This window comes from Triturus cristatus, chromosome 9, assembly GCF_964204655.1.
Source record: "Triturus cristatus chromosome 9, aTriCri1.1, whole genome shotgun sequence".
NCBI classification, from domain to species: Eukaryota; Metazoa; Chordata; class Amphibia; order Caudata; family Salamandridae; genus Triturus; species Triturus cristatus.
Window position 1 is genome coordinate 14,414,287 of NC_140592.1, and position 20,280 is coordinate 14,434,566.

The 20,280-nt window shown below is 48.7% G+C and overlaps 1 protein-coding gene across 2 annotated transcripts in view; it reads right to left on the bottom strand.

Annotated features, from left to right (window-relative positions):
• SHQ1 (SHQ1, H/ACA ribonucleoprotein assembly factor) overlaps window positions 1–20,280 on the bottom strand; it is a 260,154-nt gene that overhangs the window by 161,987 nt on the left and 77,887 nt on the right. For both annotated transcript variants that reach the window (XM_085624233.1, XM_085624234.1), the window contains exons 8-9: window positions 13,595–13,749; window positions 596–649 (exon numbers count right to left, since the gene is read on the bottom strand). In XM_085624233.1, the coding sequence (XP_085480359.1) occupies window positions 596–649; window positions 13,595–13,749 (209 nt within the window). The remainder of the gene's footprint in view (window positions 1–595; window positions 650–13,594; window positions 13,750–20,280) is intronic.

The following is a 20,280-nucleotide window of genomic DNA, read 5'->3' on the forward strand; positions in this document are numbered from 1 at the left end:
GCGAGCATTCGAAAAGCTTCTTGCCAAACTACAGTCCCGGCGTGCTTTATAATTTCCTAAATTGGCCTCCGGTGTGCCGATTTGTCGTTGTCACTCCCAGTGCAGGCTGGTCTTCGTAGTTCAAATTTAATGCATAATTTTAACCCTCCAGTGGGCTCGAGTGCTCGCATAAATTACAAAGACAGTTTCTGGGCCTTCATTGAGCCCCCGGATGAGACTCTGCCTGAAGCATTTCGAATGCTCGCATTTGGCCCAAGAGGAAGGAGAGAGAATTCTCCGAAACGCGTATATATATATATATATTTTGTTTAATCTGTACCCTTGAATAAGCTCCAGGCAGGCAACACAAAGCAGTGAAGGGTTTTGTAATAGTTTTGTAAGCATTTAAAGGAATGATTATCTATAAAATAACTTCTCAAACAAATGGAAACGAGAACCATATTGTTTCACTGATGCCAAAGCTGGAAGAATCAGGGGCATTAAGACTGTAATTACAATTGTTTCTGCCAAACTAAAGAAGAATCATGAGTTAAAGACCTACGTTAGTCACACAGGGTGAATTGGTGGCATCAAAACCCACAGAGAAACCACTCACCTGAAGCCAAGACAGGGACCCACTCAGTTTTCGAATGTTCCATGACGATTCGACCTAAAATGGTCAAAAAGAGAAATTGCCATAACAGAATTACCACAAAAAACAATATTCTCTGCTAAGAATGAGGTATCTTGCCTTTTTCCCTCTCTACCTGTCTCACTAGTGGCCCAGCGTGGTCCATACGTCCAGCTCTATCTCTCATGGCCTGCCTCTTTGTTCACTTCTCTGACAGTCTGTTTCTGTCTACCTTTTCTCTCTGGTTCTTTGATGGTCCGCCTGTCTCTCTGTTCATGTATCTGATGGCCCATCTACCTGTCCCAACATCCCTACCCACTTCTTTGGCTATTTATCTCTCCATTTGACCATACATCCATCGCTCTGTCTGCTTGTATGTCGTTTCTCTGATAGCTCAGCTATCCCTCTGCCCCATCACTATGCACATGGATATGTTGAGTAGGAATTATAGTTAACTGTGCTTTCGTTTAATTTATTCTTTATCATTCCTAATCCACATAGTACATGGCTGTGGTTTGCCATTTCTTTTTAGTTTCTGGGCTCCAAAGGTCTGCCTTTTAAACACTCAATATAGTTTGCATTACTTATATTAATTTTACGACTATTGTCTTGTCATATTTTAAGAGATTACAACCTTTTTTAATCAATATCATAAACGATGTACCAACCTGTTTTACACAGCGCTTTCATATGTGGTCTTTTTGAATCAAACTCTACCTCAACACCACCACAGAAACAGATCTGTGAGCCTCAAAGGAACCTGCACTCTGTGTCACTCTCAACTCTCTCATCAATGTGTGTGATCTCAACCATGAGGAAGTCTCTCTTTACATCCTCTCTTTAATCACTGCTGCCATCAGCCACTCCTCCTCCACTCACATGGGCCGGTTCTCCTAACCACAATATCCAAACCAGAAATATTGGGATACAGAAATACCGATCACAAAAATATTGTTGTTTATACTTAGATTGGTAAGCACAAAAATATTGAAATAATATCGTTTTACACCAATATCGAAAAAATATTGTTTTATATATATATATATATAAAATTAAAAAGAGTAAATAATATATATTTTAACAAATATAATGAAAATTAAATATATTTAATATTTAAAGATATATAAAACACATACTTAAACACAATGAGTCTGCATATATTTATATACACATATATAAAACTATTTTAAAACAATTTAACTATAATCTATATTTAAATTTTGTAATGTTTTGTTAAATAGAACAATATATAAAAAGTATAAATATATTTAAATAGACATAAAAATAAATGGTAAACGTAATGGACTGCAACAAAATGTAAACTATTTCCAAATTATTTATACATAAAAAGTAAACAATAGATAAAAATACGTTTTACTAAAACTATGTAAAAAATTAGATACATCTATATATATAAAATATGAAGTTAAATAAAAAACACATAATAAATATTTAAATAATACAAAAAAAACAATAAAACTCTAATAATAATAAATATACTAGTCCCACTACAGTATATCCACCAGTAGGGAAAGCGTTGGACTCCAGAGGGGTAAAATGTACTATTCCCACTTCATTCACTGGTACAGTACAGAGAGAGTACTTTACTTCAAACAAATAACATTTTAACTATATTACATACCCAAAAATAGAAAAATCTATATATAAAAATTAAATGTCTACATTTTACCAAATGAAAAAAATGTCAATTTTTTTATAATTAATAATTCTAACAAATATTATAATTAAAATATCACACTATATTCCCACAGACATAACAGCCAACAACTAATATGTAATACGAATAAACAAGGTATAACACAATTCATATATTAAATAAGAAAATAAAATCTTTTTAAAAATGAACACATTTTTAAATTTAGGATTACTTAAATAACTTCCCACCCTATTCGGCTATAAAGTTAACACACACCTAAAACATAACTTAACAAACATGATAATTTCACAAATAAAATAATTATCAAGTAAATAATAAAGTAATAATTATCAATAAATTAATCCTTAAATAACTTCACAAACTGTAACCCTAAAAACACAACCTACATTTAAATTCCATATTAAAAATTATAACAAATACACTATTTATATAACTATCTATTAAATAATTAAAAAATAATGATTAATTAATTATAGTTCATTTACTTCCCACCCTGTCACCCTACAAACCCCACAGCCTGCACCTAAAACATAACTTAAAAAATTAATCACACAATTTACATAATTATCAATTAAATAATTAAACATTAATTTACTTCCCACCTTGTACCATTATAAACTCACAACCCGCGACAATAAACAATTACATTTCAAAACTAAAAATTCACAAACTATATTAAAAAACATTATTATAGAACGTATAACATATACAATTAAAACATATACTAAAATACCTAAAGATAAATCATACAACATAGATTCCTAATGAAGCAGAAAGAATATGGGGATATTGCTGCGGATGCGGCTAAAGCTCAATACCGCGCCACTCAACATCGAATATATGAGATTGGGGATAAGGCGGGTAAATTGCTGGCATGGTCGAATAAATGGGAAAAGGCCACTAGATGTGTTTTCCCGAGATTGAGACAAGAGATGGGACTCGGCTTAAAGACAGGCACAGCAAAGCGGAAGCTTTTGCAGAACATTTTAAACCAATTTACACGCCAACAGGGGCTTCCACTTACAACGAGACACAGGAGTTGTTGGCCATTCACAAACTTCCTGCCCTTGAAAGCTCAGATGTAGAGGAGTTAAACTCAGCCTTGACTAATGAGGAAGTGATCAAGGCAATTGGGGCGCTACAATCCGGGAAAGCAATGGGCCCGAGTGGGCTTCCAATTGAACTCTATAAAACAAACGCATCCACAATCGCCCCGTACCGGATTAAAATGTATGAAGAAAGTGTGGCAAACGGTACCCTACCTGAAACTCACAGACTGGCCACTAGTGTGGTGATACACAAAAATGGCAAACCTCCCAATGGGAAACCTCCCAAAGGGAAACCTCCCGAGCACTGTGGCTCTTATCAGCCTATCTCCCTGCTAAATCCAGAGGTGAAAATGCTAGCCAAAATCCTAGCCACGCGTCTGTCACCCCTGCTCCACAAACTGATCCACCCAGATCAATCCAGCTTTATGCCAGACAGGAATACCGCACTCTCCCTACGGTGTCTTATGGGCAGGGCTAGGAATATTAAGAGAAGAGGCAGTGATAATGTCCCTTGATTCTAAAATGGCATTCGATATGATCGATTGGCCCTTCCTGTTCGCGTCTCTTGAACGATTTGGAGGGAAATTCTTGTCATGTGTACGGCTCCTCTACTCTGGGCCCCTTGCACGAGATACAGCGAATGGTGGACAGCCAGCGATTTTTAAACTGCAGAAGGGGACGAGACAAAGCTGTCCACTTCCTCCATCGATATTCGCATTGGTCCTCGAACCTCTGGCAATTTAGTCCCCTTTATCAGGGGACTAAATTGGACGATGGAGTGGGAGGACAGAATCTCCCTCTATGCCGATAATATTTTGCTTTATTCGGCCAAACCATATTTCTCAGTACACAGAATCTTACACTTATTTACCCTCTTCCAAAAGTACTCAGGGTACACTATCAATTGGGATAAATCGCTCATATATATCTTGTGCGGGGAATGCTCCAATCTGCCCAACGGTTGTGGAGCTAGACAGTTACCGAAGGCTTTCAGTATTTGGGGATCTACGTCATGGCAAATCCTACTGTATTTTACTATAACAACTTGGCCCCCCCACTACGTCGACTACAAAAGTACGTGCAGCACTGGAAGACTCTCCCCCTCACGTTGCTCGGTTGAGCTTCTTTATATAAAATGATGGCACTTCCCCGCTTTGTTTATGTCTTACAAAACACACCATTACTTGTCCCAGCTGTAAGAAAGTGGCTCTGTATATACTGCACCAAGGTAAGGTACAGTGTGCACAGAGCCCACAGTCCCCAGAGGTTTGGCAGAGGCTAAAGTTAGATATAACCTTAGTCTCTAAAGTGGTAGCTTGGTCGAGCAGTAAGGCAGTATCAGAGGACAGTGTAAAGCATTTGTTGTACACACTCAGTCAGCAAATGGTCTCACACACTCAATAACTGAACTCTAGGCCAATGGTTTGTATATAAAAATATATGGTTGTTGTATTTTAGAACCAACAATAGGTATCAAAATATACTTTCTCAGAATGAGATGCTTTAGTTAAATACTTTCAATAGGCAATTGACTTTTGAATGCAATAGATACAGTTGTTGCAATAGGCAACACAATTCAAACACAATTATAACATTGAGCTCAATGGGAATTTCTAAGTAAATGCAATTAACTACTTTTAGGATTACTTTTCTAACCACAGGACTGGATCCTAGATTCAGTCCTGGGACATTTCCTGGAAACAGGTAAGTAAATACGTTTTGGTTACAGGTATGATTTTCAAGGAATATTATTGTATTTCAAAAGTTGAAACTTTTTCACATAGAATCAACAATGTTATCCTATGGGAGGAAATCCACTTAGCAGGTAAGTAGGGTTACCGTTACTTTTTCTTACTCAGTGCTGGATCCTGGATTCAGCACTGGTGCATCTCCTGTAAACAGTTGAAAGAAATCGTTTTTGTTACACGGGCGATTTTTAAGGAATATTTGTTTGTTTCACAAATCGACACCAGGCAATGTTATCCTAAGGAGGAAAATCAAGTTCCTCCAGCGACCCTTGACCCTGTTTAAGGCAGGTCGCTCCCCCCCACACCACACAGCTCCACCAGTGCCTCTGTGGACCCCCGCTGCCCGTCTCCACCACTACTGCAGGTTCGAGGCCCCTCGGCCTCGGTGGTCTGGTAGGCCGGTACTGCTGTTTATTCTGCTTCTGCCTGTGTATACTGCGCCTGTGTATTTGGCCTTGTGTAATCTTATTTCTTTGGTCTTCCCTTTTTACTGTGCCCCCCTGCCCGTCTTTTGCCTTCTGTACCCCTTGCATCGCCCGTTTTTTCCCGCCGCTGCGTCCCCGCCCCCCGTTCGCCCATTCGCCGCTCCCGCCTCCCAGCTGCTCCTCCCTCCCACCTACCCTTAAATGGCGGTCGCTGCGCGGTGAGGAGAGCGACCCTTGACCCTGTTTAAGGTAGGTCGCTCCCCCCACGCCGCACAGCTCCACCAGTGCTTCTGTGGACCCCCGCTGCCTTTCTCCACCACTACCGCAGGTTCGAAGCCCCTCGGCCTCGGTGGTCTGGTAGGCCGGTACTGCTGTTTTTCTGCTTCTGCCTGTTGTATACTGCCTGTGTATTTGGCCTTGTATAATCTTATTTCTTTGGTTTTCCCTTTTTACTGTGCCCCCCTGCCCGTCTTTTGCCTTCTGTACCCCTTGCTTTGCCCGTTTTTCCCGCCGTTGCGTCCCCTGCGGCCCCCCCGCTCGCCCATTCGCCGCTCCCGCCTCCCAGCTGCTCCTCCCTCCCACCTACCCTTAAATGCAAGTCGCTGTGCGGCCGCGCCGCAGACGCGCCGAGTGCGCGCCTAAGGCAAGCCCGTCTGCGCCTGGACCACGCCCAGCGCCAGAACCCCTGGCTCCCGCGACCGCCACGACACCGCTACAATGCCAGCACCCTCCACGCACTCAACACCGGACGATCACACACCTGCTTCCTGACCGCCCCAAAGCGCACCCAAGGCCCCTTCTCCTGCCGGAACTGCAGCTTCACCAGCATCCGACCCGCCAAACCACCAACCAGGAAAGAAGCCAACCACCTCAGATACTTTCTTCTCAACACCCGCTCCGCCCGCAAACACTCCGTCGAACTCTGGGACCTACTCGACTCAACCACCCCAGACGTCGCCTTCCTGGCGGAGACCTGGCTGACCCCCTCCTCGCCACCCGATATCGCCATAGCCGTCTCGGAAGGCTACAAGATCACCCGCAGGGACCGCACCAACGGAGTAGGAGGAGGTATCGCCATCGTCCACAGGAACACTCAGAGTCTCGACCAACACCGACGACACCCCCAGCACCGCCGAACACCTGCCCTTCCAGATCCACACCGACCCCAACACCACCCTCAGAGGAACCCTCGTCTACAGCCCCCCCCCCGGACCCGACCACAGTTCAGCGACTCCATCGCTGACTTCATCAGCACCCACGCCCTCGCCTCCACAGACTACATCCTCCTCGGGGACCTGAACTTCCACCTCGAGAACAACGACGACACCAACTCCACCACCCTGATCGACAACCTCGGACTCAGACTACTCGTCACAACACCCAACCACTCCGCCGGCCACACGCTTGACCCCATCTTCTCCGCAAGCCCCCATGTCACCTTCAGCCACACCACCGAACTCCAGTGGACCGACCATCGCTGCATCCACTTCACCTTCCGGAAACCCACCACGCACCACCGCACCCAACAGATGCCTCGCCGCTGCTGGAGCAAAGTCACCGAAGACCAGCTAACCACCACCCTCGCCCAGAGCCCACCCGTCGACACCGCCGCCCGCAACTTCAGACAGTGGATCGACGACTGTGCCAACACCCTCGCCCCGTTCAAGAAACCCCCCCCAACAGCCACACCAGCAAGAAAGCCAGCTGGTTCACTGAAGACCTCCTGGCCTCCAAGCAAACCTGCCGAAAGCTAGAGAAGAACTGGCTCAGTGAAAAAACACGCGACAGCTACGCAGCCCACAAGAACGCCACCTGCAGACACCATCACCTCATCAGATCCGCCAAAAGGGCCTCCTTCAAAGACCGCCTAGACAACAAAGCACACAACAGCAAAGAGCTCTTCCACATCGTGAAGGAACTCTCCAACCCCAGCTCCAACACCAACGACATTCCACCTTCACAGGACCTGTGCGACTCGCTGGCCACCTTTTTCCACCACAAGATCGCAGACATCCACGACAGCTTCAACGCTACGACCGTCCCGACAACCACTGAGACCTCTGCCCCCACGACCACCATCCGCACCTACCGCCTGCTCTCCTGGACCAACATTAACGACAACGACACCATCAAGATCATGAACACCATCCACTCCGGATCCCCGTCAGACCCATGCCCACACCACATCTTCAACAAAGCCAGCACCACCATCGCACCCCATCTCCGGAAAGCCATCAACATCTCGTTCGAGACGGCAACCTTCCCGGAGAGCTGGAAGCACGCCAAGATCAACGCCTTACTCAAGAAACCCAAGGCGGACCCCAGGGATCTCAAGAACCTTCGGCCCATCTCCCTGCTCCCGACGAAGGTCATTGAGAAGACCGTCAACAAACAACTGACCAGCTACCTCGAGGAGAACAGCATCCTGGACCCATACCAGTCCGGGTTCCGCAGCAACCACAGCACCGAGACTACCCTCATTGCCGCCACCGATGACATCAGGACCATGCTAGACAACGGAGAAACCGCGGCCCTGATCCTCCTGGACCTATCAGCCGCCTTCGACACGGTCTGCCACCGCACACTACGCACACGCCTCCACGATGCCGGGATCCAAGAGAAGGCCCTGGACTGGACCACCTCCTTCCTCTCCGGCAGAACACAGAGCGTCTGCCTCCCCCCTTCCGCTTCGAAGCCACCGAGATCATCTGCGGCGTGCCCCAGGGCTCATCCCTCAGCCCAACGCTGTTTAACATCTACATGGCACCGCTCGCCCACGTCGCCCGACTGCATGACCTCAACATCATCTCTTACGCCGATGACACCCAGCTGTTCCTCTCCCTCACCAAGGACCCCCACACCGCCAAAACCAACCTCCACGAAGGAATGAAGGCCGTCGCCGAATGGATGAGGAACAGCTGGCTGAAGCTTAACTCAGACAAGACGGAGGTCCTCATCCTCGGTTCCACCCGTCGGCCTGGCACGACTCCTGGTGTCTGACTGCACTGGGAACAGCTCCTACACCCACCGACCACGCATGCAACCTAGGGGTCATCCTCGACTCCACCCTCTCCATGACAAAGCAGGTCAACGCCGTCTCTTCCTCCTGCTTCAACACCCTCCGCATGCTCCGCAGGATCTACAAGTGGATCCCCACCAAAACGAGAAGAACGGTCAACCAGGCCCTCGTCATCAGTAGACTGGACTACGGAAACGCACTCTACGCAGGAGCCTCGGCCAGACTCCTGAAACGGCTTCAACGCATCCAGAACGCCTCAGCACACCTGATCCTCGACACCCCTTGCCGCAGCCACATCACACCCTACCCGAGAGACCTGCACTGGCTCCCCGTCAACAAAATGATGACCTTCAAGCTACTCACCCACGCACACAAGGCTATCCACAACACCGGACCAGCATACCTCAACAAACGACTCAGCTTCTACACCCCCACCCGCCAGCTCCGTTCCGCCGACCGCGCCCTCGTCACAGTCCCCCGCATCCGAAGAGCGACCTCCGGCAGCAGATAGTTCTCCCACCTCGCCGCCAAGACATGGAACACCCTCACCACCCACCTACGGCAGACCCATGACCTACTGACCTTCAGAAGACGCCTCAAGACCTGGCTTTTCAAGCAGTAGCAGAACTCCCCACCCCCCAGCGCCATGAGACCCTCATGGGTAAGTAGTGTGCTTTACAAATGCCTTGATTGATTGATGGATTGAAGTTAGCGGTAAGTACAGTTATAATTACTTTTCAGGGTCAGTGTTGGGCACCAAGATCCAGCACTGGCATCTCTCCTGGCAACAGGTGAGTAATTTCGTTTTCGTTGTTCGGTTGATTTTAGGTGAATATTTTAAAGTTTCAAAACTCGACACTTAGAAGAATTTCCAAGTGAAACCAGTCAATGTTACCCTATGGAGGAAAAGTGAGTTATCGGCTTTTGGGTAAGTACTCGACTGGCAGAGTTAAGGTTCTGGGCATAGACTTAGGGGTCTCCCAGGGTCAGGTAGGTACAGTTGTTACACCCTCAGCGGCACAGGGGCAGCCGGGTGCAGAGAGAGTTAGGTCCAATTAGCCTATAGCGGGCAGGGGGCCTTTGGTTGGTGGCTGCTAGCAGGCAGGCCACACTGCTGTGGGAGCTGGGCTCCTGGTCACTTGCTCAGGGCAAGTGGGGAAGAAAAATAGGACAGAGGTTGCACTCCCAGGGGCACTCGGGCAGCTGAGTGCAGGGTGCTTTTGAGCCATCGGGCGCTCAATGGATTTTAATGGAGAAGCTCTATGATGAACAAAGGCTGCAAGCTCTGGGACGAAGATACTTCAGGTGCGACCACCACTTCAAGAGGTAAGTTGGGAAGCTGTAGATTAGGTAGGCACACAGGAGCTGGGCACAGGGGGCCGCAGGGGTGTCTTTTCGTGTCAGGAAATCTTACCCTCAGCTGGTCGTGGTTGGAGGGGTCCCTGGTTCTGAGGCTGTAGGTGTCGTCAGGAGCGTCGAGGTGGGTCCTTGGGTGCCCGGATTCGGGGTCACAGTCGCCGGGGGGACGTCCTCGTGGTCTTTGTCCACTCCGGCACGGACCAGGCTTGGCGGGTGCAGAGTGTGCGGGAGTCACGGTTCCTGGCTGGCACCAGGGGCTTGTTACTTGCTTTGAGCAGAACCACTGCTCTTGGGAGTCCCAGTCTTTTAGAGTCACAAGGCAGTCAGGTCCTCCGGGGTTTTTGAGATTGCTGACCACTGGAGACGCCGGGGTTTAGCAGGTTCGAGGGTCGACAGGCCTGTAGGGCTGGGGCCAAGTCAGTTGGTGTCTTCCTCTTGTTAGCAGCTGCACAGCAGGTCTTCTTTCTTCTTGTTTGTTTCGGAATCGTGATCTGAGGAAGGAAGGTTCAGGGTGCACCTAAATACTAAATTGAGGGGCGTTACAGGTAGGTAAAGGGCAGGGACCAATGGGTCCCTGTCCTGGGATGGGTACGCCCCCTATCCTGTCACTCTCCTCTGGTAGGGGGGAGTAGCCTAGTCCTGATTAGGCAGGGCTCCCCATCTTCAAGATGGCGAGAGCCCGCAGATGTGATTCACCTCGCATTCCTCCACCTGAGGGGTGGGGTTGGCAGATGCTGGCACATCCCCTTTCCTCCCTTGGGGTTTCCCGCCAGTCTTCCCGCCAGAGTAGGGGTCAGAACCGGTGGGGGCCAGTTGCTGAGAACAGCAAGTGGCCTGGAGAAGCTCACAAAGGCGGCATGCCTTTGAAGCTTCCCCTGCCCATCCTGGGGGAGGAGACCTAGCACCTTGCCCAGGATGTGCATTGTTGCAGGCCCAGGAGAGAGGATGGCTCTCTACCAAGTGGTCCAGCAACATGTCTGCTGTGTGGCAGCCTAGGCAGCCTCTCAGACAGGACGTGGATTGTAGGTTAGGTTCAGGGACCAACTCTAAGTTGCCCTCTGCCGTGCATCTTACATTAAATCCCACACGGGCATCAGTGTGGTTTTAATGTGCTCAGAAGTTTGATATCAAACTTCTCAGTCTTCAGTGCAGCCATCATGGTGCTGTGGAGTTTGTGATGACGACCTCCCAGCTCCATATACTCTTAATGGCAGCACTGCACTTACAGTGCCCAGGAATAGACCTGGGTACTGTAGGGGTACAGGGTTCATGCACCTGTACCCACACCACTGGCATAGGGCACCCAGCTAGAGGGGTGACTGAGGTATGCCAGGGCAGTGTGTGTTGTGGGCATGGCACACAGGGATGTGTGTCATGTCGACTCTCTGTTTTGTTCTGCACCAAGACACTCAGCCTGCAAAGGCGGTGTGTGTGTGTCAGGGTACAGGGCCTCTAAGGGTGGCACAATAAGTGCTGCAGCCCTTAGGGGCCTTCTCTGGTCACAGTGCCCTGGGTACCTGTGGTACCATTTACCAGGGGCTGACTTGTGGCCAGATATGCCAATTGGGTTTAGGTTGTTAGGCAGTTTTAGAGGAGGAACACAGGCCCTGGGCACCTGATTGGCAGGAGCCCAGGACACACCAAGTCAAAGAGCATCAGTAGTCTGGCAACAAAAAAAGAACAAGCATTGGCATAGCCAATAGGTCTCGCTTTTGGGACCTTATAAGTATTTAGTTATGCAGCACAATATCTTTGGTGCAACCACATCAACTGTTGCATGGCTAAACACTTATAAGGTCCCAAAGGCTAGACCTATTGGCTATGCCAATGCTTGTTCTTTCTTATGATTGTCTATATAGGTTTCAATTTAAAACATGTCTTGCATACCTCCAGCATACAGTATCTGTCCTCACTGTACCATCATCTCTGAGAAGCAAACTCCAGAGAAAGATATGTGGAAATTATTGACCGGCTTAAAGATCCAGAACGCTGCGTGTGAATTACAGTGTATAATCTATCCTTCACTGCTGTACGTGACTCCTCTTACAGTGCAACTAAAACAATGGCAAGCATGCAGTGTCTTACCCTGTAGTGAGCGTACTGTGAAATGTCCTATTCAGAAGACTATGACACAAGCTCTCTATCTGTTGGGCATTCAGAGTTCAAGCCCACCTACGTAGCGACCTAATTCCGGAGTTGCGACATGTTAGTATAGTGCTGCGCTTGCACGTTGCACGCTTCAGATACCATAAGCCTTTAGTTATCCAGGTCCCAGTCTTATGGGGTTTGTAATCGGGGAGGTAAAAGGGCTGAAAGCAATGGCTGAGGGTTTTTGGAAAGACAAAACAATGACGGGAGGGTGAGGGTTGCGGGAACTGAAAAAAGTAAGGGAAGGATGAAAGCAGAGTAATTGAACACAGCGACGGGAGGGGGCACAATCGGTAACAAAAACGTAAAGGCGGAAAGGTTAGAAAGCAGCAAAAAATAATAAATAATGGCAAAATCAGCAAGATTGAAAACTCACCAAGAGCACTCTGTAATATCACATGGTGACGCGGGAAAGCGAAAGTGTTCTGCCTCTGCTTAATAAGGAAGCGGGGGGGGCGGGTTGGCGCGGCAATGAAAACTTGACACGGGAAAGCGAAAGTGTTCTGCTTCTGCTTAAAGAGGGGGGGGGCGGGTTGGCGAGACCTAAAAAGGGGGGGGGGGGGGTTTACTGCAACAGAAACCCACTTTCTCACACCAGCCAAGTATTTCCAAGCAATAGAGTCAGAAGTAGGCACAGTTCTCTGGGGTAATGGCATCCCTCGCATAGCATTGACCAAACTCATGAAAAGCTGGTACGATGGAGGAATAACCCTCCCTGCAAATAAAAGTTATTATTGGGCCTCTCAATTAGTTGTCACCAATCACTGGGTACACTGGCCAGGAACAGAACCAGCCTACAGGATGGACAGACATAATATGACGCCTGGGAAATATTTGAAAGCAATCTATTAAGGGGGAGGGGGGGGGGGGGGGGGGGGGGGACGAATGGGCCAAAGTATACACCAACCTCAACTACCGTCACTTTATAGCACACGGCAACGACCGCCCTGGGGTGGAAAACGGACCAACTAAGGCAGTTAGCAAAATGTCCAGGATTCGATAAATGGGACTCGATTGGTCCTTCGAAGGTGGGTGATGTGTGGGCAGGGGGGAAAGTTGTCCCCATCAGTGACCTCCAACGGGACTATGAACTAGGTGCAGGGGAAACTTTTAGATACCTTCAGGTCCGCAATGCACTACATAGGGCAGTCCCCAGAGGTACTGATCTCCCGGCCTCTACGCCCCTGGAGGGCAGACTCCTTGAAGATACTAAACAATACACCTGACACATTGGGGAAAATACGTGCAAAATGGGTAGACGATGTGGGTGATATGAGTGATGAAGAGTGGCAGGAGGCACTGGCATCCCCCCGGGAAGTTGCGATTCGTTCCCGGTTTAAATTAATTCAACTTAAGAGTCTACATAGAGCATATTACACCAGTGTAGCGTTGGTTAAAATGGGTACCCTAAGCACCTCGCTATGCCCTAGGGGGTGCTGCTCCTAGCCATGGCGGTGCTCCCAGCCTGGGGCCGCTCCCAGCCTGGGTGTCCAGCACTGGGGTCTTGTCGATGAACGAGCTCCACAATCTGAAGCAGCACAGAACATCACACACTTACGTTTCTTTCACCCTCTGTGACCCGGAAGTCGTAGCAGTACGCCAGGAGGATATCGACCAACGAAAGGTACGCCTGGTGGCGGGCCTTCTTATCCAGCAGGAAAGACTTGTTTCTGAAGTTCCGCAGCTGCTGTTTCTCTTCTTCAGAAAATACAACTAGAAAAAAAGACAAAGCAGTGCTCAGCTTTATACCAGCCACCCCTCCTCCCCCTTTCAAGGCCTGATAATCAGTCTGCAACAGAATTCTGTTATCCCGAAGACATCAGTCAGAGACTGAAGTAATGGTAAATTAATTGGACTTTTCTTCCTAAGTAAAGTAAGCATCTTGTTAAAAAGTTACAATATGCAGTGGAAATGTAAACATAACTTAACGTAAACTAAAAATGTGTCCTGAACTGAGAAGATGAGTAATTATTAGAGAGCAGTAGAGATAAAGGCGGACACTGATTATTAGGGAGCAGTAGAGGAAAAGGGGACACTGATCATTAGGGAGCAGTAGAGGCAAAGGGGATACTGATTATTAGGGAGCCACAGAGGCAAGGGGAGCCACTGATTATTAGGGAGCAGAAGAGACAAAGGGGAACACTGATCATTAGGGAGCAGTAGAGGAAAAGGGGGCCACTGATTATTAGGGAGCAGGAGAGGCAAAGGGGGCCACTGATTATTAGGGAGCAGTAGAGGCAAAGGGGGCCACTGATTATTAGGGAGCAGTAGAGACAAAGGGGAACACTAATTATAAGGGAGCAGTAGAGTCAAAGGGGACACTGATCATTAGAGAGCACTAGAGACAAAGGGGGACACTGATTATTAGGGAGAAGTAGAGACAAAGGGGAACACTGATTATTAGGGAGCAGTAAAGGCAAAGGGGGCACTGAATATTAGGGAGCAGTAGAGACAAAGGGGAACACTGATCATTAGGGAGCAGTAGAGGAAAAGGGGGCCACTGATTATTAGGGAGCAGGAGAGGCAAAGGGGGCCACTGATTATTAGGGAGCAGTAGAGGCAAAGGGGGCCACTGATTATTAGGGAGCAGTAGAGACAAAGGGGAACACTAATTATAAGGGAGCAGTAGAGTCAAAGGGGACACTGATCATTAGAGAGCACTAGAGACAAAGGGGGACACTGATTATTAGGGAGAAGTAGAGACAAAGGGGAACACTGATTATTAGGGAGCAGTAAAGGCAAAGGGGGCACTGAATATTAGGGAGCAGTAGAGACAAAGGGGGACACTGATCATTAGGGAGCAGTAGAGACAAAGGGGGACACTGATTATTAGGGAGCATTAAAGGCAAAGGGGGCACTGAATATTAGGGAGCAGTAGAGACAAAGGGGGACACTGATCATTAGGGAGCAGTAGAGACAAAGGGGGACACTGATTATTAGGAAGCAGTAGAGACAAAGGGGAACACTGATTATTAGGGAGCAGTAAAGGCAAAGGGGGGCACTGAATATTAGGGAGCAGTAGAGACAAAGGGGGACACTGATCATTAGGGAGCAGTAGAGACAAAGGGGGACACTGATCATTAGGGAGCAGTAGAGGCAAAAGGGGGCACTGATTATTAGGGAGCAGTAGAGACAAAGGGGGACACTGATTATTAGGGAGAGGTAGAGACAAAGGGGAACACTGATTATTAGGGAGCAGTAGAGACAAAGGGGGACACGGATTATTAGGGAGAGGTAGAGACAAAGGGGAACACGGATTATTAGGAAGCAGTAGAGACAAAGGGGAGCACTGATTATTAGGGAGCAGTAGAGACAAAGGGGACACTGATCATTAGGGAACAGTAGAGGCAAAGGGGGCCCCTGATTATTAGGGAACAGTAGAGACAAAGGGGGACACTGATCATTAGAGAGCAGTAGAGACAAAGGGGACACTGATCATTAGGGAGCAGTAGAGGCAAAGGGGGCCACTGATTATTAGGGAGCAGTAGAGACAACGGGGACACTGATCATTAGGGAGCAGTAGAGGCAAAGGGGGCACTGATCATTAGGGAGCAGTAGAGACAAAGGGGACACTGGTCATTAGGGAGCAGTAGAGACAAAGGGGGACACTGATCATTAGGGAGCAGTAGAGGCAAAGGGGGGCACTGATTATTAGGGAGCAGTAGAGACAAAGGGGGACACTGATTATTAGGGAGAGGTAGAGACAAAGGGGAACACTGATTATTAGGGAGCAGTAGAGACAAAGGGGGACACTGATTATTAGGGAGAGGTAGAGACAAAGGGGAACACTGATTATTAGGGAGCAGTAGAGACAAAGGGGCCACTGATCGTTAAGGAGCAGTAGAGACAAAGGGGAACACTGATTATTAGGGAGAGGTAGAGACAAAGGGGAACACTGATTATTAGGGAGCAGTGGAGACAAAGGGGGACACTGATTATTAGGGAGCAGTAGAGACAAAGGGGCCCACTGATTATTAGGAAGCAGTAGAGACAAAGGGGAACACTGATTATTAGGGAGCAGTAAAGACAAAGGGGACACTGATCATTAGGGAGCAGTACAGACAAAGGGGAACACTGATTATTAGGGAGCAGTAGAGACAAAGGGGCCACTGATCGTTAAGGAGCAGTAGAGACAAAGGGGAACACTGATTATTAGGGAGAGGTAGAGACAATATTAGGGAGCAGTGGAGACAAAGGGGACACTGGTTATTAGGGAGCAGTAGAGACAAAGGGGCCCACTGATTATTAGGAAGCAGTAGAGACAAAGGGGAACACTGATTATTAGGGAGCAGTAAAGACAAAGGGGACACTGATCATTAGGGAGCAGTAGAGGCAAAGGGGGCCACTGATCATTAGGGAGCAGTAGAGGCAAAGGGGACACTGATCATTAGGGAGCAGTAGAGGCAAAGGGGGGCACGGAATATTAGGGAGCAGTAGAGACAAAGGGGGACACTGATCATTAGGGAGCAGTAGAGGCAAAGGGGGGCACGGAATATTAGGGAGCAGTAGAGACAAAGGGGGCCACTGATCATTAGGGAGCAGAAGAGGCAAAGGGGGCCACTGATCATTAGGGAGCAGTAGAGGCAAAGGGGACACTGATCATTAGGGAGCAGTAGAGGCAAAGGGGGGCACGGAATATTAGGGAGCAGTAGAGACAAAGGGGGACACTGATCATTAGGGAGCAGTAGAGACAAAGGGGGACACTGATTATTAGGGAGAGGTAGAGACAAAGGGGGACACTGATTATTAGGGAGCAGTAGAGACAAAGGGGAACATTGATTATTAGGGAGCAGTAGAGGCAAAGGAGGCCACTGATTATTAGGGTGCAGTAGAGGCAAAGGGGGACAATGATCATTAGGGAGCAGTAGAGACAAAGGGGAACACTGATCATTAGGGAGCAGTAGAGACAAAGGGGAACACTGATTATTAGGGAGAGGTAGAGACAAAGGGGAACACTGATTATTAGGGAGCAGAAGAGACAAAGGGGCCACTGATCGTTAGGGAGCAGTAGAGACAAAGGGGAACACTGATTATTAGGGAGCAGTAGAGACAAAGGGGCCACTGATCGTTAGGGAGCAGTAGAGACAAGGGGAACACTGATTATTAGGGAGCAGTAGAGACAAAGGGGAACACTGATTATTAGGGAGCAGTAGAGTCAAAGGGGGCCACTGATTATTAGGGAGCAGTAGAGGCAAAGGGGGCCACTGATTATTAGGGAGCAGTAGAGACAAAGGAGGACACCCTTCAGAGTACGTTAGAGAATTCACTCATATGTAACAGTACTGCCTGCTGCAGGGCACTTTCACTTGTCTGAAGAGCACTGCCCTCTCCAGTACAGGTCCAGCCCTTCCTCCACATGTAACGGTACTGCCTCTCCGGTCCATGTTAGAGGACTCACTCATTTGTAACAGTACCGCCGGCTCCAGGGCAGTTCAGCACGTTCACTTGACTTTAACAGGTGGCTTACAGGCAGTACTTAAGCATGTAGGGTACAAGGCTCTCTAAGGCAGAAATACGGATCGCTTATACACTGCTCTTGCAAATGGGAGCGAAGCACTCTCTCCGACAGGCTCTCATACAGTAGCAAAGCACCCTGGGTTAGTGCCCTCGCAGTCAGCAGTTAAGCCCCCTGGGTGCGTGCCCTCGCAGTCAGCAGTTAAGCACCCTGGGTGCGTGCCCACGCAGTCAGCAGCTAAGTACCCTGGGTGCGTGCCCTCGCAGTTAGCAGCTAAGCACCCTAGGTGCGTGCCCTTGAAGGCAGCAGATAAGCACCCTGGGTGCGAGCCCTCACAGCCAGCAGCTAAGCACCCTGGGTGCGTGCCCTTGCAGTCAGCAGCTAAGCACCCTGGGTGCGTGCCCTGCAGTCAGCAGCTAAGCACCCTGTGTTCATGCCCTTGCAAGTCAGCAGGTAAGCACCCAGGGTGCGTGCCCTCGCAGCCAGCAGTTAAGCACCCTGGGTGCGTGCCCTCGCAGCCAGCAGCTAAGCACACTGGGTGCGTGCCCTCGCAGCCAGCAGCTAAGCACCCTGGGTGCGTGCCCTCGCAGCCAGCAGCTAAGCACCCTGGGTGCGTGCCCTCGCAGCCAGCAGCTAAGCACCCTGGGTGCGTGCCCTCGCAGCCAGCAGCTAAGCACACTGGGTGCGTGCCCTCGCAGCCAGCAGCTAAGCACCCTGGGTGCGTGCCCTCGCAGCCAGCAGCTAAGCACCCTGGGTGCGTGCCCTCGCAGCCAGCAGCTAAGCACACTGGGTGCGTGCCCTCGCAGCCAGCAGCTAAGCACCCTGGGTGCGTGCCCTCGCAGCCAGCAGCTAAGCACCCTGGGTGCGTGCCCTTGAAGGCAGCAGCTAAGCACCCTGGGTGCGTGCCCTTGCAGGCAGTAAATAAGCACCCTGGGTGCATGCCCTCGCAGTCAGTAGCTCAGCGCCCTGGGTGCATGCCCTCGCAGTCAGCAGATAAGCACCCTGAGTGCAAGAACTACAAACCCTGAAATATTCCACTCTCAGACACGACCTACGCAATCTGGGTACAGCACCCAGGGTACAGAGCTCTACCAGGCGAGAGGCAGCCACCATGGGTAAAAAACCCTCCCAGACTGAGTTGCATGCCATGGGAGAAGGGCACTGCCAGTCAAGAAGGCGCCAATGGTAGACTTGATGTAAAGAAATATGGATTCGCTCTAATGGCTCTGACGTGGTTGTAGATATGGTCCTTTCCCTCTCCATGACCTGTCACCCCACACAAGCCACGCCCATTTTATCGGGATTCGGGTGGAGATTTAAAATAACCTGCCCTTCCTGGCAGCAATACATTGCAATTGATTGTTGAGAATTTTCAGATGAAACATTATAAAATGTGCAGTTTTATAGAGTTTAGAAAAATCAAAACTATCTGAAGCGGTCTTTGAACTAGCAGGTCACAGGAGAAGCTTTGTCTGCTCACCTCGGACGTGAAAATATCTGCGCGTGACCCCCTCTCCCCCCTCCTGAGACCCCATTTCCTTCCTCTAGTCCCCTGCTGATCCCCTTCACCTCTCCTTCCTGGGATTTGGGGTCAGTGACATCCCTGTTGGAGCCGCAGCACACGGAAGTGGGTTCTTCACAGCACTGTGGGCTGTAAGAATGAATGAATCATTCATCAGACCCTGGAATGTACTCTTTGGAGCACGCTCCCTAGTGCGATGCCACCCACTCCATCCACAGTCCATCCATTTTCATTCCCACTGTGCTTACCACATAGTGTCAGTGGGTACCTGCCAGCCAAGAACGAGGAATGAACAACTTCTGTCAAGAAAACAAATCAACATGGATCGTAGACAGTCCCAGAAAAATCTTAATATATAATCCAAAGAAAAGCAACCACCGAATCCACACTCCTGTTTATGTATATTTTGGTATCATCGTGCACAATGCAAACCTCAACAAGTCAAGGCACACCAAGCAAATACCTGCACCTCCGTGCAGAGCTGGCAGCCGCCATGCTGCGAAAAAGGCAACTTTCTCACCGATGTGTCGAGATTTTCATGATTGCAACTTTCAAAGGGTGCTCCGTGTTCAGAATTAAATTCCCTCCAATGAGATGCGATTTCATGCTCCAGTTTAATCAAAAAGAAAAGACCCTTGGGGCTTCCTGCGGTGTTCGATCCTCAATGACCTGTGTCTGTGATCGCTTATTGGTACGTCACAACAGATATTTGTTGACGAGGACCGAGGTGCGACGAGCAAAAAAAAAAAAGAATTCTACACTCTCAAAGGGAAACGGCACTTTTAAAATGGTGGTAAAGTATTATTGTTTTGCGACCGGAATTTGGTCGCAAACCAGTAATGCATACTACTCCGATTCGGTATTTGGAAGGTACGCCCAAAACACGCCCTTTTCCTGTCCGCAATCCATTCTGCGAATCGGGCTGTTTGTGGCCAAAAAAATTGCTTTGTACAACTGCCCTTTAGAGACATAACCATGCAGACCCACGAAGCTCGACCCATTTCAATCTTTATGGGTCAGGTCCTTGTAGTGGGAGGTTTTGTAAAAGGTGTATTTACGACAAACAAAACCACCCTTGGATCAAAGGCCAATAAATCAATTCCATACAAGCCTTAGAGTCATCGGAAACCCCTTCATATCTCAAACCGAAGCGCTTGCGTGCATCCGCAAGAGACAGGAGTTTAGAGTTAGTGTGGACAAGTGTAGCTTTCATCTGAGGTTTTCTCAAACTAAGCCTCTGAGTATTTATGTGAACAAACCTTGTCCA